This window comes from Lutjanus erythropterus, chromosome 9 (genome assembly GCF_056507025.1).
Source record: "Lutjanus erythropterus isolate fLutEry1 chromosome 9, fLutEry1.hap2, whole genome shotgun sequence".
In the NCBI taxonomy this organism is placed as follows: Eukaryota; Metazoa; Chordata; class Actinopteri; order Lutjaniformes; family Lutjanidae; genus Lutjanus; species Lutjanus erythropterus.
This window is the reverse complement of record NC_139325.1, coordinates 20,822,427-20,836,816: the sequence shown is the minus strand read 5'-3', so window position 1 is coordinate 20,836,816 and position 14,390 is coordinate 20,822,427. Positions and strand designations below refer to the sequence as shown.

At 40.3% G+C, this 14,390-nt stretch overlaps 1 protein-coding gene across 1 annotated transcript in view; it reads left to right on the top strand.

Annotated features, from left to right (window-relative positions):
- Nucleotides 1-14,390, top strand: part of fhod3b (formin homology 2 domain containing 3b) — a 125,528-nt gene that overhangs the window by 15,745 nt on the left and 95,393 nt on the right. The window contains exon 3 of the mRNA XM_084726501.1: nt 3,982-4,046. Coding sequence (XP_084582627.1) covers nt 3,982-4,046 — 65 coding nt within the window. The remainder of the gene's footprint in view (nt 1-3,981; nt 4,047-14,390) is intronic.

The following is a 14,390-nucleotide window of genomic DNA, read 5'->3' as shown; positions in this document are numbered from 1 at the left end:
ACATTGGCCCAACACAGCTCATGCTTTCCACTACGTTTTCATTTCCCCAAACCAGCGCATGTTGAATGCTGCGCCTGCATCTGAGAAACTATGGCAGACAATCATTATAGTGATGTTTTCATGGCACGGTAATCAAACATGGTATTAATTAAAATTAAAATTTGAAATGGTAATACTAATCTTTGGGAATTTCACCATGGTTTATCATTACACTGGTAATCATTTCATCCCTTGCCTCCTTACCCCCCATGGCTCACTCAGGAACCGTGGGTCCCTCTGTAGACACTGATGCAGGACTCTCTCAAGCTGGGGTTTTCACCAAGAACTGCTGAGTCAGTAGAGTTCTGTGGGGCCTTCTTGTCTGGCATTAATTGGTCTTCGAGGAGAAGCGCTGGCTTTACTGTATCCAAACTATGTGTGTTCACTTTCTGTGGGTACACATTTTGTGCTGTTTTATAAACAGCGCCAGTAATGCTCCCGTAGATAAAGCCAGAGAGCATGGAGCTGGCAGGGGTCCACTGGTCCAGTTGCTGCTGCTCCGGGTATTAGGATTAAGACCGAGCTTTATGAGGGCGCTGCAACAGAGCGGTGATGGGAGAACGAAGACGAATAGAGAAGAAAATAATGTGGGCTATCTAATTGGCAGGTTTCACTTTTCACAGCTGCATTCTGTTTTGTAACATTTGATAGCCAAAGTGATGATGATGAACATCAGATTGATGCTATTAAGTAAAATATTTATAGCGTGCAGCTTCTTTTCATGTTCAGAATGAATAAAATGGCCATATGTTCCCATTTAATCTTTTATAAAACTATCTAATTTTGACCAGTTGCCTTGGGTAATGGTCAGGAAGTTAAACCTAAGTCAGAAGTAATTGTTTTGGGTAATGGTCAAGTTTATTCATTTCAGGAGACTATTAGAAGTAGTCATGGTTATTCAAATAGTAACAGCAAAGGTATTTCGGAGGCATGATGTTGCACATGATGAATCAGATTTAATCGGAGCTTGGTTTAAGTTGATTATACAGTATCACCGCTGGAAGAAACCAGAACATTCTGGCACAGAACATTTGACCAGGGAGTTCAGTAGGTATTATAACCCGCCATGTAGCTAATTTGTTATTTGGCTGCCATTCTTTATAGTTATGATTATTTCTGTAAGTTTAGGGCTCCACCTATGGTGGCCTGCAGCATGTCTGTGGGAGTGTCCACAATTTTCATGTTTAATTGGTGAGAGGGGGTCTGAAAACCTCACTTATATTCCATGCACGTTTGTTTAATTTGATAATGAGCACGTTGGCCTGTGTAGCCTCAGGTCTCGGTTAAGCACAGGGATACTGTTGCAGCCCAGCAGAGAGAAAGCAGAGGTTCGTGACAAAAATGGCTCTGGTTACCCGTTCGCCTCAATGACATCGCAGAGGATTAAGTTCCTTTTTGCCATCTCATCTCACCAGTTCAGGTCTATGTTGACAGATGTTGCTCCTGAGTCGCCTCTGCATGTGGCTGGATATTATAGTTGATAAACAGTGAGCATATGCAGACTTCCCCTGCCGTGTAATCTGCTTGTGTGCATGTCAGCGCAGTCTCCCGCTGACTGGTCGGGGCAGGAAAGATGTCAGCGTGTCCGTCTGGCTGGATGTGGGGAGCAGTAATGCAGTAATGCTGCTTGTTGGTTGGATGTTGAGGCCGCAGTATGATCTGCTTTCTGTGCTGATGGACTTTTTCTCTTTCTGTCAGACCTACTGCTGCCTGATTGTCACCAACAGCAACAGTCTTTTGTTGGTGCTGTGCCAGGCTGAACAATCACACTGCCTTTGTGCAGGCGGCATAAAAGCGCATTTGTCAGAGAGCCGAATTAGGAGGGGGGTTGTTGAGCAACTCTACCTGCTGTGCTCTTGTCTACAGTTGTGTCTACTGAGTTTGTTTGTGTACTTCTTTAGCTGGTCGGGAGGTTAAAGGCACAATCTGCCCCCACCACCAGAATTCAAGACGTGAGAATGGAAAGTGCTTTCTGTCATATTTATTGAGACGACACAGCAACTTAATCTAAGTCACTGTGTTGTCATGGGTTTGTTCACATTGGGATTCAAACAGAAACCATCTGAAAAACATTTAAGGCATAAGGCTGATAATATTCTGTATTCAGTGTTGTCTGATGAACAAAAAGAGTGTTGAATGTGCCTGTGTTTTTGGTGAAAGGCGAACTGAACAAATCAATTTGCAACTAATGAAAGTTAAAGAGAAAGATGGTAAAAATGATAAGGTATGAAAGTGTGATGGAAACTCGCAGCAGAGAGAGCGTGAGAGAGTATGGACAGAAATGTGGATGTGATATAAAGTCTAAAGACTTTTTTTGAGCATGCAGCATGAAGTGTATGACCTGGACTATAATGCAGACTGGAGTCTCTTACAGTGACGAACAGATCTGTTTATCTCCTGTATCTTGTCTCATTCTTCACCTCCTTGATTTGTAATGCATTATGATCCACTCAATTCAACCGAAAAGCCAGAAGTTCAAAGTTGGACGATATGTTTGTTGTCTGGTGTGGTGTAAAACATTCTCAATTATTGTTAATAAATATAGATATGAATATTGCTGACCATTCAAATCAATACAGAAAGCATTAATATCATGTTGTTTAATATGACATCATTATATAGACTCCAGTGTACCTGCTAGGAAGAGTTTCCCCTTAAAACTGAATTTTTAAAAAACTGAAGAACTAGTTCATTTTAATCTGTGTGAACTCTTGTCAAGTGTGATCTTGCACAACACTGTGTATATTGTTCTTGTTGTCTGCAATCCCACTAACAAGTATCGACTGTGCAGCTGAAGCTTGATATACTTTATTTCTGCTATAGGATATATTATTGTCACATAAACACATCAGTGAGCTGCACTGTTGCACTAGACTTGTTTCTTCATTACCATGAACATGAGCAATGAAGTTTATTTTGAGTCAATCCTGCACACACTGCCCCACTGACATTAAAACCTACTAATGCAGCAAGTATGTATTACAGTCCAAGGTTGGAAACAGTTCTAAAGAAATTCCCTATTTAATCCTGTTTGAGTAACTTTGGTTAAAACTACAGTGCCCAGCTGTTTAAGGAAATTAGTGAGCCTTTAAAGATTTACATCTTGAGTAGTAACAATTGAGCTTGTGGCCGACTGCCACAGACTGGGAAGAGAAGAAGTCGGAAAGTATTCGGAGATAGACTAATGCATTGTTAGTTTGGGTCTTTTCAGGGGATTTGTTGACACTAGAAGACGAAAAACAAAGAATAATGCCAGCCTTATCCTTTAAAAAGACAAATTTTACATCAAACTTTGTACATAGATTAGAGACTGGGCTTCGAAGTAGCCAAGTAGTCCTTTGTGTGATGACAAACCACACTGCTCTCACATTTTCAGGATTGAATAGGATGGGGGCGCATTGTTGGCGTCTTTGTTTTGGATTGTCATTCAGACATTGTAAGCAGTTGACAGGATGGTGATAGGGTCTTGGCATATCTCCATTAACACAGGGGGTGGAGTTGACCTCTGAGCTGCTCCCATCCTTCATTTTTACCTTTGGAGACCTTTCCCCGGTTCTGTTCCACGACCTATTCCCCATTGTCTGTTCGAACTGCACAGATTGAACAGTTTCGATGAGACCGAACAGAATAATTTGTTGGAAAAAAAAAGTTTGAAGATCATTTTGCAGCCCTGCACAGTAGCTCTTGAGCTGCATTTTCTTGTCAGCACTTGCCCTGGCCCTGGCATATTGATGGCTGCGTTAGATTCAGACAGACGTTCTGTCTTGATATCTTGATACAGTTGTTCGTGTGTACCACCTCACACACACAAGCACGTACACACACACACACACACACACACACACACACACACACACACACACACAAATTTAAATAGCCACACATGGCTTAATGTCCAAATAATATTTCTCTTTCTTTCCATTTGTCTTCTTTTCTTCACAGGAGAGGCAAGAAACACAGCATTATTCTCCGAACTCAGCTGTCTGTCAGAGTCCATGCCTGCATCGGTGAGTAATAAAAAAACACTATAATCCAAACTGTACATTTGTCACCTCTCACTTTATGGTTTGTCTTTCTCATTCTACATCACCAGTGAGATATGAACTACTTTAATTACCTCTGTTACCAGCGGATTATGTTATTGAGATCCTTGTGAACTTGCACAGTGGCAGTTTTGGGAAACAGCCTAGAATCTTAATTTGAGTGAGAAATAATGGCATTTCAACGGGAGAGTGAAAAACATAGCGCTGGCATGGAGCAGGGACTGAAAACATTTTATGTTTTTGCAGTTACTGTGTTCTGTCACTTTGTTTTATTGGGCCTCCCGGTGTCTTTGAGTAATGTGAGGGAACTAGCACAAAGAGCTGAGTGAAAACATATGCAAACATACATGCACGTGGGATGCGTGCAAACACACACAGGCAGACATAATGTGCTTATCTGAGGTTGGCTTTTGATTAAACTGAGGATGCTAACTGCCTACGCTTTTACTAACTGCAATGTAGATTTTGGCTTAAGTTTCTACTTTTTCCGCATCTCTGTGGCAAAATGTAACTGATTAAATGGGTGTTAATTGTCATTCTACCTTGTTTAATGCATGTGTATTGTAAGAAATGAATGCACAAGACCTCGTAAAGTAACTCGCCAGTGACGTGTAGGGTTTGTTAGCAAAGAGTGATGCGGTTGTCGGTAGCAGAACGTGAAGGAGCACACTTTCTCACACAAAGACACAGTGCCTCCTCTACAGGCTTCAAGTGTAAAAATAACCCAATGCCTGGAAAAGCTATTAGGCTGTAAATTGTCAGAATTTGGTTGTTTTTTGTTTTTTTTCTCTAATACAGTAGAAGTGAACCAAAGGACCAGACATTTTTCATTTGAGTGAAGTCACTATGATCTGAGAACTATATCTGATAGTCGTTTCTGGTTATTTATTCTACCTGCTGATGCGTGACATGTAATGCAAAGGTTTGGAAACTCTAGTGGATCATTTACTGAGAGAATTCTGTCCTGACAGCTCATTAAACTATTGATGTGACACAAGACAAATGAGAAAGACAGCTTCTGCTTGTTCTTGATGAGGTCTAGTTTGCACATGTTGATTACAAAGAGGATTTCTCTTTGATGCTCTTGACACTGTAATTATGTAACTGATACAGTAAACCTACCATATATTATATAAGCAAGCTTTTTAAACATTGCTAAATTATTGTTGTTAAAGGGAGAGTTCAGATTATTTGAAGTCGGGTTGTATGTACTGGTATAGAAAACTAAGAAATGTGAAAGAATAAATTAGCCACTTAGAAAAGAAAAAAAATCAATATCAGTTTAAGTGTACGCTATATTTAGAATATTTTCACCACTTAATCTTGCTATCAGACAGCCTTTTCTGACAGGAAACCACTGTTATATAAGCCAAATATTGCTCTCTCCAAAGTGACCAGACTCTGGCAAAAAAGGGTCATTTTACCTCGCTGAACAGAGGAGTTGCTCAGGTACCGCTGCCTTGATCGGTGAGTTTGTTTGTGTTATTGTGTGACTTGGCGAATCTGAACTTATCTTTTAAAACACCGAAGTCACACAATAAGACAAGCAAGCTAACCAACTGAGGCAGTGGAAGAACTCCTGCAAAAATGTCTTTGAAAATGACTAAAATTATTGTTGCTAAAGGAGTCTGGTTGCTTTGGAGATATTGATTGACACACCAGTATTGATTTTTTAATAGGTGGTAGATTTGATTTTACTCTGTCCACAGCAGTATTATTAGATGCATCACAATTCTTTCTTTAAAGATTATGAATGAATTCAGGCAAGTCAATAATCGAACAATTAAAACCCAGTTCTCTCCATTAAGATTGCCTGTATCAAATTTGTAAGACTGGACTTAACAACTGAATAACTAAATAAATTATGGATCATTACAAATATGCTTTTTTAAAAGCTAAAGAAAATTAATGCATAAGTTGCATTAATAATCGCACTGTGACTCTCAGATTTGGAGTTGCAATCAGATCCAGTTGTGAGGTGCCAAGAGATTTCCACCTCTGTCATCTACTGCAGGTAATAAACCGACTGTGGGGAAGTACCTCCTACGACCCACTTCAGAAAATCTGCACTATCCCTTTAATAAAACCGTCGGGAGATGCTGCCTGATTTTACAACAGTAGATGACATTTCTTTTACCTGATGTAACAGGTCACATGCTGAACATGGCTGTACTTGTGAATATTTGGCTGAACCTTGTCCACACACTACGCTGAACTGGCTTCACCTTCGTCTCCTCCTGCTGCTTTTCGGCTTGGCTTAGTGCAGCCTGGGGAGTGGCAGACAGACTTGTTGCTCTCCCCTAAGTGGATGATGACCCTCTTTCTCTCTAAGTTGACAGCCACCTGTTGCCCTTCTCTAGTCTCCTTCGGTGACTGCCTGCGTGGCTAGCTGATTTATTTCCTCCAGGCAAGGTGGTCACTGTTACTGTAACTTGTCCAGACATTTGAGCCTAATTTTATCTGACTAGAGGGCTTACCTCGTAGCCCCACGAGTGCAGAATTACTGGGTGATTTTCCTGCTCCACACAGGAGATAATTCGTTAGTCTTCCAGAGACAAATGGCATGGTATTCTTTAGGCTGCGCACTTGTTCTGTATTAAGGGATTTGGCATTTCCCTGCTGTCAGTTCATAAAGCCCAGGAGCCCCCCATACTGTCAGGGATGGGGGTTTTTCATACTCTTTTGTTTCAATATAATGATGGATGTTATGCAATAAAAAGCTGCACTCTATTACAATAAATTGCCTTTGGACAATAGTCAGCACAAGGCATCAGGGTGGCTTTAACACGGTGATTTTCTGAATCTCTGGAAATCCTTTAGAAATGCTCCTTTTGTGTAACTCTGACAAGCTTGAACTAATAGCACTGCTCTTATGTTTGCTTCAGGTCAAATGATACTCCTATCAAACATTGCCAGTGCTGTTTGGCTGCGATTTGTTTAGAGTTAAATAAAATCTTTTTCAGTGGATGCTCAATATAGACCGGGTGCTGAATTAGTCTATGTTGTAATCATATTTTGTTTATCCCAGAGGCCCCCCGTCATCAACATGAGTGATTAGTTGTTTACAAGCATGTAGCCTGTGTAATCTTTGTCTGCTTGTTAGCACTATTTAGTGGAAACCCCACTGCACTTATTTTAAGTTTTAATTAAAGGCAAACTATGCAGGATTTTCCCCAGAAAACAATACACAGACTTGTACAAAAATAATCCCTCTCAATCATCACCCACAATCCACCAGAAGTGTGTGGCAGCAGCTACGTCCGCAGAGACCTGCTCTCCACCCTAACCTTCTTATTTTCTCATTATTTTCTCTCACGACGCTTTACCAACCAAATAGGTTGGTATTTGAGGTCCCTGAAAAGAGACTCAGCAATCAACTATCTTTGTGGTGCGTTTACAAACAGACACTGACATATCCTACTTACTCTACCTTTAAGTAGTACATCATTTTGTTTATGCTGTCTGGTTTTTTGGGTTTTACTCAGATTTACACACCACAGGGCGAGCTTTCAGTGTGTCTTTATGTGTGTGTATGTGTCATGAACCACAGTTGAGACTTAATCCAGGCTTCCCTAATCATAGTCATTAGCTCTCACATACATATGGTCCTGCATGCACCAGGCGGAAATCCATGCATCAGAGCGGGCGGAGGAAGGAAAGTGTTCACCCAAAAAAGCTAATAGTTTATTAAACTGCTTTTTACTGGTCCAACTCACACAGTGATTTGTTTTAATCACGCAGTGAAGCAGGCACCACACAGAGGTTTATCTCTAGGTGTTTTGGGTGTTGCCTCATTACCTTGACCTGTTTTCACTTTACTACTACGAAGCTGTAATGACTCACAGTCACATTTAGGGTCAGAGAATCTTCTAGTATGAGCATTTCTGGATTATTACATTCGAATGATTTCGCAGTAAACCTTTCAGTTCAGTTCAAAGTGTGATTGGCCCACTGCTGCACCAACTACAGCCTTTACAGTCTGTGCTGTGGTGGTTGAGCACGGTTTATGTGACGGAGTTGGCATTGCAGAAAGATTATTCAAAAGTATTGCTATACTACACACCTGTGCTTTCTGATAAAAGTATTACAGGTGCTATTTGCACCCATGGTGAAATAGCCAGTTTGGCTGTTTACACATGATTGTATAAAGCCTAGTGTGGCAGAGACGAGCACTCAGGTGTTTGTAGCCACTGTGGTAGTTGTACCCAAATTAAAGAAGCCAGTGTGGCTATTTGCACACACATATCAGAGACAAACCATGATCTTTACCTAAACCTGCGACTGAAAAATGAAAATAATAATTTAAAAAAAACACTCAGGTATCTCTGACGTGTAATTTCACACTGCTGTCAAGTTGTACTCTCCTGTGGTGGGACCCTGATCTCCCACAGGTAAAACTTGTGCTTCACCTATTCATGCCCCACAACCTCTTATCAACGGTGACTTTGTTGCCTTTACAGCTAAAATAAGGGGCCTGGGAGCAGAAGTATTGTTTCAAGAATGCTTCTATTCACATGATGGATATCAAATGAAGTACTTTATTGGTATCAGTATCCCTTTAATCGCTGTAATTTTTAAAATGATACCCAGCCGTTGCGATTACACAAGATATAATAGACATTGCACTTTAACAGATGTCCTGCTGTCAAGGCAGTTTGAAGCTCCCTGGATATCTGTCTGTGTGCTTGCTAAATAGTATCACTCCTAATCCTGTCTTTGAAAGAAAAAGGCTTTTGAAGGGGTGTGTTTTTGTCATGAGATACAGGAAACAGTAGTTCTGATGGTTTGATTTTCGTTTGTATTTGTTTGACCAGCACAACAGCCTGGGTTTTAGAGAACAAACTCAACTTGTTGTCCATCTCTGCGTGTCAGCCTTCAGCCACAGCCTTTTTAAATTGCTGGGCTGTTATTGTTGTCGGCGGACTAGATGTGGTAACAAGAGCCTGATTAAAGCAGTCTTGTGCTTATTTTAGTGTTGTCTACAAGTCCAGCAGGTCCTCTTCTTATGTGTCATTTTCTTTCTGAGACTTGGCCGAATTGCTGTGATGTGATGGCGTGGAGAGTTTGAAGACAGGGAGCGAGACAGAGAGAGACTTTAGTGTGGGCAGCAGTGTTTAAATGGGGATACCAAGTTAAGAATTAACAAATGTCACATGTTTTGTAATCATCAGCAGCTCTTGTGAAGTAAGTACGCCAAACAAGCTTTTCTTGAGTTCATGCAGATGTACAGTCAGAAGCTGCAGCTTTGGCAATTAATGACATTGATGCAATTCTGGGCCACATTTGATGTGGTAGGAAACTGGCAGAAAGTTTTCCTTGATCCACAGAAATTCATCTTGAACTCTGTCGCAGTCATACTCTTGCAAATGATTTTCAATGGAGCCAGCTGTACATCAATCACAGTGGGTGGTGCAAATGTCTTGTTTATAGCAAGTAGTTATTATTCACAAATGTAAAAATCATACGTTTGAAAGCTAAAATTTGTTGGTATTCCCCTTTAAGTGCAGGTTCATCTGTCAACACATTGATCCCAGCTGAGGAGTGACAGCTGTAATCAGAGGTGACACATTCTTACTGGATTATCTGTCTAGTGTTTTACAACCTCCCATAATCCGGGCTCAACGCATGATTCATTGTGACCGCTGTTGACTTGCGTTTCTTTTTTCGCGCTATAATTTTGTCAAATTGGTAGTTTTGATCATCAGGTTGACAACTGAAAACTCTGTGGTTGTTGAGATGGAAGAAGATGAGCAGTAAATTCTCTGTGATTATCCCTCTGAAAACCATGTTGGAAGATGAGTTCCTGGCAGCTAACACCACAGTTGCATGGAAATATACACTACTGAGTGTGGGCCTCTCAGTGTTTCTTTATCTAATTAATGTATTATTATTATTGTGTGTGTGTGTGTGTGTGTGTGTGTGTGTGTGTGTGTGTGTGTGTGTGTGTGTGTGTGTGTGTGTGTGCATGTGTGTGTGTGTATGTTTCTACTTAGTGTGTGTGTGTTTGTGTAGGATGTCAGCACATTGACTTAAGACGATAAGATCACCTGCGGGTTATGGTGGTGCCTGTCTTTTCCACACTCTGTGCCAGATCTGCATTAGCCATCTGCACTTTTGTGAACACACATAAAAAACGATTCCCGTAGTTAACCTGCCTATTAAAAAGAAGATCAGCTTGAAACGTCAGCTATCATTTTGAAGAGAGCCAAGAGAGTTAATTATAGCCAAGGTTATGGCTCATATCCAGTACTGTGTATCAGGTCAAATGAATTCAGGGAAATTGTTAAATGTTCTATTAATACATTTATTTGACCTTCTTATCAGGTTAATGATATCAGTATTGTACTTCCATCACAGTGCATCTTTGAATTGGATCGCATACTGACGATCCTCAGTACCACTCCACACCTTAGAGTTGGGGATGTTAATGATTAATCATTGATCAATTTATCAGAATTCATAATTTAACCAATTAAAAATTTCCCTGGAGCTCATGGGTTTTCTCACAGTTTGGTTTGGTCTGCCTTGTTAGTCTAAAAATGGCAGTAATTGCACCCAACGTGGCATTGATTTGTTTGGGGGAACCATTTGTTATGTAAGGACATGTGGATAAGAGCAGTCATTTTGATTGAGAACCTTATTGCTTTATTATTTTTTTTGTTTAAATTGTTTGTGCTTCATGAATTAATGTTTCACATAAGTAATGTGCTGCTAGACTTAAACTGAGAAAATACACAAAATTTGTAACCCCATTTAGAGACACATTAAAGTAATGAAATCAAATATCTAGTAATGTTCATGTGACTGGTGAGAAAGGGTGGCTAATGCAGAGTATTGCAATATTTTGCAATATTTAAAAAAAATTCTGTGATGAGTTTTGTTTGTGTATCACCACGCCAGTCATGACACATCATCAGGTAGAGACAAATATGTGATGAAATCCTGTCACCAGCACTTTTTCCACTGTTTTGTCCTGTTTTGTTTTTTCTCATTGATTTGCAAATGTGGTCCTTTTGTGGACAATTTTAACAATCCTTGGACTATATATAATCAACATACTCAGCACATTGCAAAATATTTAAAGTCACAATAATATTGTATCATGACCTCAGTATTATGATAATATCGTATTGTGGGGCCTCTGGCATTCCCACCCATACTGGCGAGTGCCAAGCAAGCGAGGAATAATTAAAAACGTGCGTATAACGTGGCACCCATGAGAGACAGAGAAAGAAGATCAAATGACTTGGTCTCTCATCTCTTTGACTTACTGCAAAAAGACCCCAAAATGGGATCAGGGACTTACAGTCACCCGAGGAGGCCAACTTAAACAATTCTGTGCCAAAGAGGAGAAATCTGAGGCAGCAAACATCTCAGGAAGAGAAGAGTGGAGCGGGTCTGGCTTTTCACATCTCAGCTGATAGCAAAACTCAATCAGTGGAAGGTTTGATGGTATCGCTCAGCTTACACTTTCTCTCACTCAGTTATATATTCTTTTATACTCTCTGTTTGGCTATGAGCCCAACAGCCCCATGCAGAGAGAGATAACAACATAGCTTAGGTTAATGCTTCATTTATGGGTAACAGTGCAGGACAATGTTTCCCCTCATTTTGTCCCACATAACAAAAATGCTCCATTTTCCACTTTTGGGTAGGATTACGGCTAATTGTTGGCTCTTCTGTAGATTTGCTTTCCATACTGCACCAGGTTATAAACTACTATAACATTAATTCATATAAGCACACTCATATGCTCACATTCAAATGCACGCACTCATGCAAAGGCATTAAGAAGCCATCTGGTTCCAGTTGTAAGGCCCCTCAGCGCTGCTCCTCACCCGTCCAAAACGAAGAGAGCTGTCTACGACTGCATCCAAGAGAGGAGTATTTTTTCTTCGCTGTGTTTACGGGATAGAGGGAGAAGTCTGAGCGTGCAGCCTGACGAGGAGACAAAACTATACTGTGGATCCTACAGCCTCAATATTGTTTCAGTGCAGTAAAGGATGATACTGCCTTCTGGCAGCCAGCCAAGCCCCTGCCAGAAAATCATATTGGTTGGTTCAAAATTGGTCTAACTTACATTTCAGTCTGCCCATAACCAAATATAGTTTTTCAAAGTGGCACATCACGACATATGAGTTGGACCGCTAAGAATGGGTGCCATGTGAAGCCGACCACTGTGGGGTTTACCGCTGCTGTGAGACTGGAGCAGGCCTTGTTGAAGTGGACAGGTGTGTAACCTCAGTAGCCGCAGACTTTAAACAGCTGACTGCTCGCAGGAAGGAAAATTTGGAAGGAATCTGAGTTTGTTTTTGCTCAAACCGACCTTTATTTGATGCCTGCAGAGAATTGTTTATTGTATATCTACACAAGGGTCTATGATGGTTTAGAGCTGAGGTTTGAGGTGCCTCTGCACAGCCAGTGTTTGCCCTCTCTGTGTATCCTGAATGGTGAGAGGACAAGCAGGCAGAGAAAACGCATGCATGACATTTTAATGCCAGGGCTGCAACTTGTTTTTCATCATTTATTAATCTGAGGATTGTTTTCTCAATCATAATTTCCTAGAGCCCAGGTTCATGTCTTCAAATAGCTTGTTTTATCTCACAAACATTAAGTTAAGAACAAAGAAAAGCAGCAAATCCTCACATTTTAGATATTGGGACTTGGGAGTATTTAGCATTTTTGCTTGAGAAAGAACTATTTTATTTATTTTGTGGAGTACATTATATTTTTTTCATTATTACATTATCCCAGATGTTTCCAGCAATGAAAAACCTAGAGAAATACATAACATTTTCCTATAAGCTACAATAACTTCTGGGAAAACGCAGGATCTGGTGGATATGTCAGACAGTGAGGAGGGACGTCGGCAAATGTAACTAAATGTAATGTGCAAGGCAGCACACATACAAACAATATTTGTTAGTATCCTTATTGTAATCATCAACACTTTGATTGATTTTGTCATAGTCAGAGCACAAATTCTTTAGTTGTGGCCAAAAAAATGTTTTTTGAGGTCAGTGTGACCTTTGACCTTTTGACCGTCAAAATCTCATCAATTCATTCTTGAGATATTGCATTCACAAAAATAGGGCAGAAATAAGAACACAATGACATTTGACCTTTAATCTGATGTTTAATCTGTTCATCCTTGAATCCAACTGGATATTTGTGTCAAGTTTGAAGAAATTCCTTCAAGGCATCCTTGAGATATCACGTTCACAAGAATGGAATGACCTGAAAACATAATGCCTCTGGGCCACGACTGTCTCCAGGTTTTACAAAAAATTCCTTCAACAGACAGTCATGAATGTGCACAAAAACTGGCTGAACGGAACAGAGGTTTGCAAGATAAGCTGCAGACAAGCTTCAGGTCCATCCACACACACACACACACACACACACACACACACACACACACACACACACACACACACACACACACATGCACACACACACACACACGAGCAAAATATTGCCTGATTATTATTATTATTATTTTGATTAATTGGCTAATTGTTTCAGCTCTAAACCAGTTATCGAATTTAATTTGATTCTGAACTTTGAGCAAATATTATTGGATTTAATTCATTAGGTCTGTAGCCTTTACCTGCTAAGTTTTTAGTGCCTCTATACAATATGCCTACACATGTCACCACACACTGTATCATCTATCTCTGAATATTTAGCAGAGTTTCAGACAGTGCCTAATTTATCATCTTTGTCATATTTGAGATTTTAGTTTAGGATTGCAGTTATAGTATATGGGCAGGAAGAATTTGAGTGCCAGTATTGACTAGGAAAAAAAACCCTGACCTATAACTCAGAACCCCACTGGCCTTCAGCCAAATCCCAGTGTGCCATGGAATTCCATCTCACATCCTCCCTCACATGTCATGCTGGCTCCTTTTCTCTCCTTCAGCTTTGATGTCGATGTCTTTGTAAGGAAACGTCTCTTTCCCTCTCTGCATCAGGAGAATATGAGAAAATGCTCCAGAGAACCAAAACACCTCATATTTTCTCTGTTTATCGTTACAGTAACTGTCACTCATCCAGCTTTCTATGAAACGGCGTTGTTATTTCTTCTCTCACCTTGGATCAAGCAGTGTTGCCACAGCTGGCTAGCTTTGAATCAGTTACCATTGCTGCTTCGCTTTGAAGGAGGATTTATTGGATTTTTGTCACATTCGTGTGCAGAGATTGATTTGGTCTTTAAGTTGACATCAGCTGGAAAAATAAAGATTGACATGACCTTTTTCGGCCTAAGTTTAGAAGGAGGTGACAGTAATTTTTGTACACTGTCCAAAT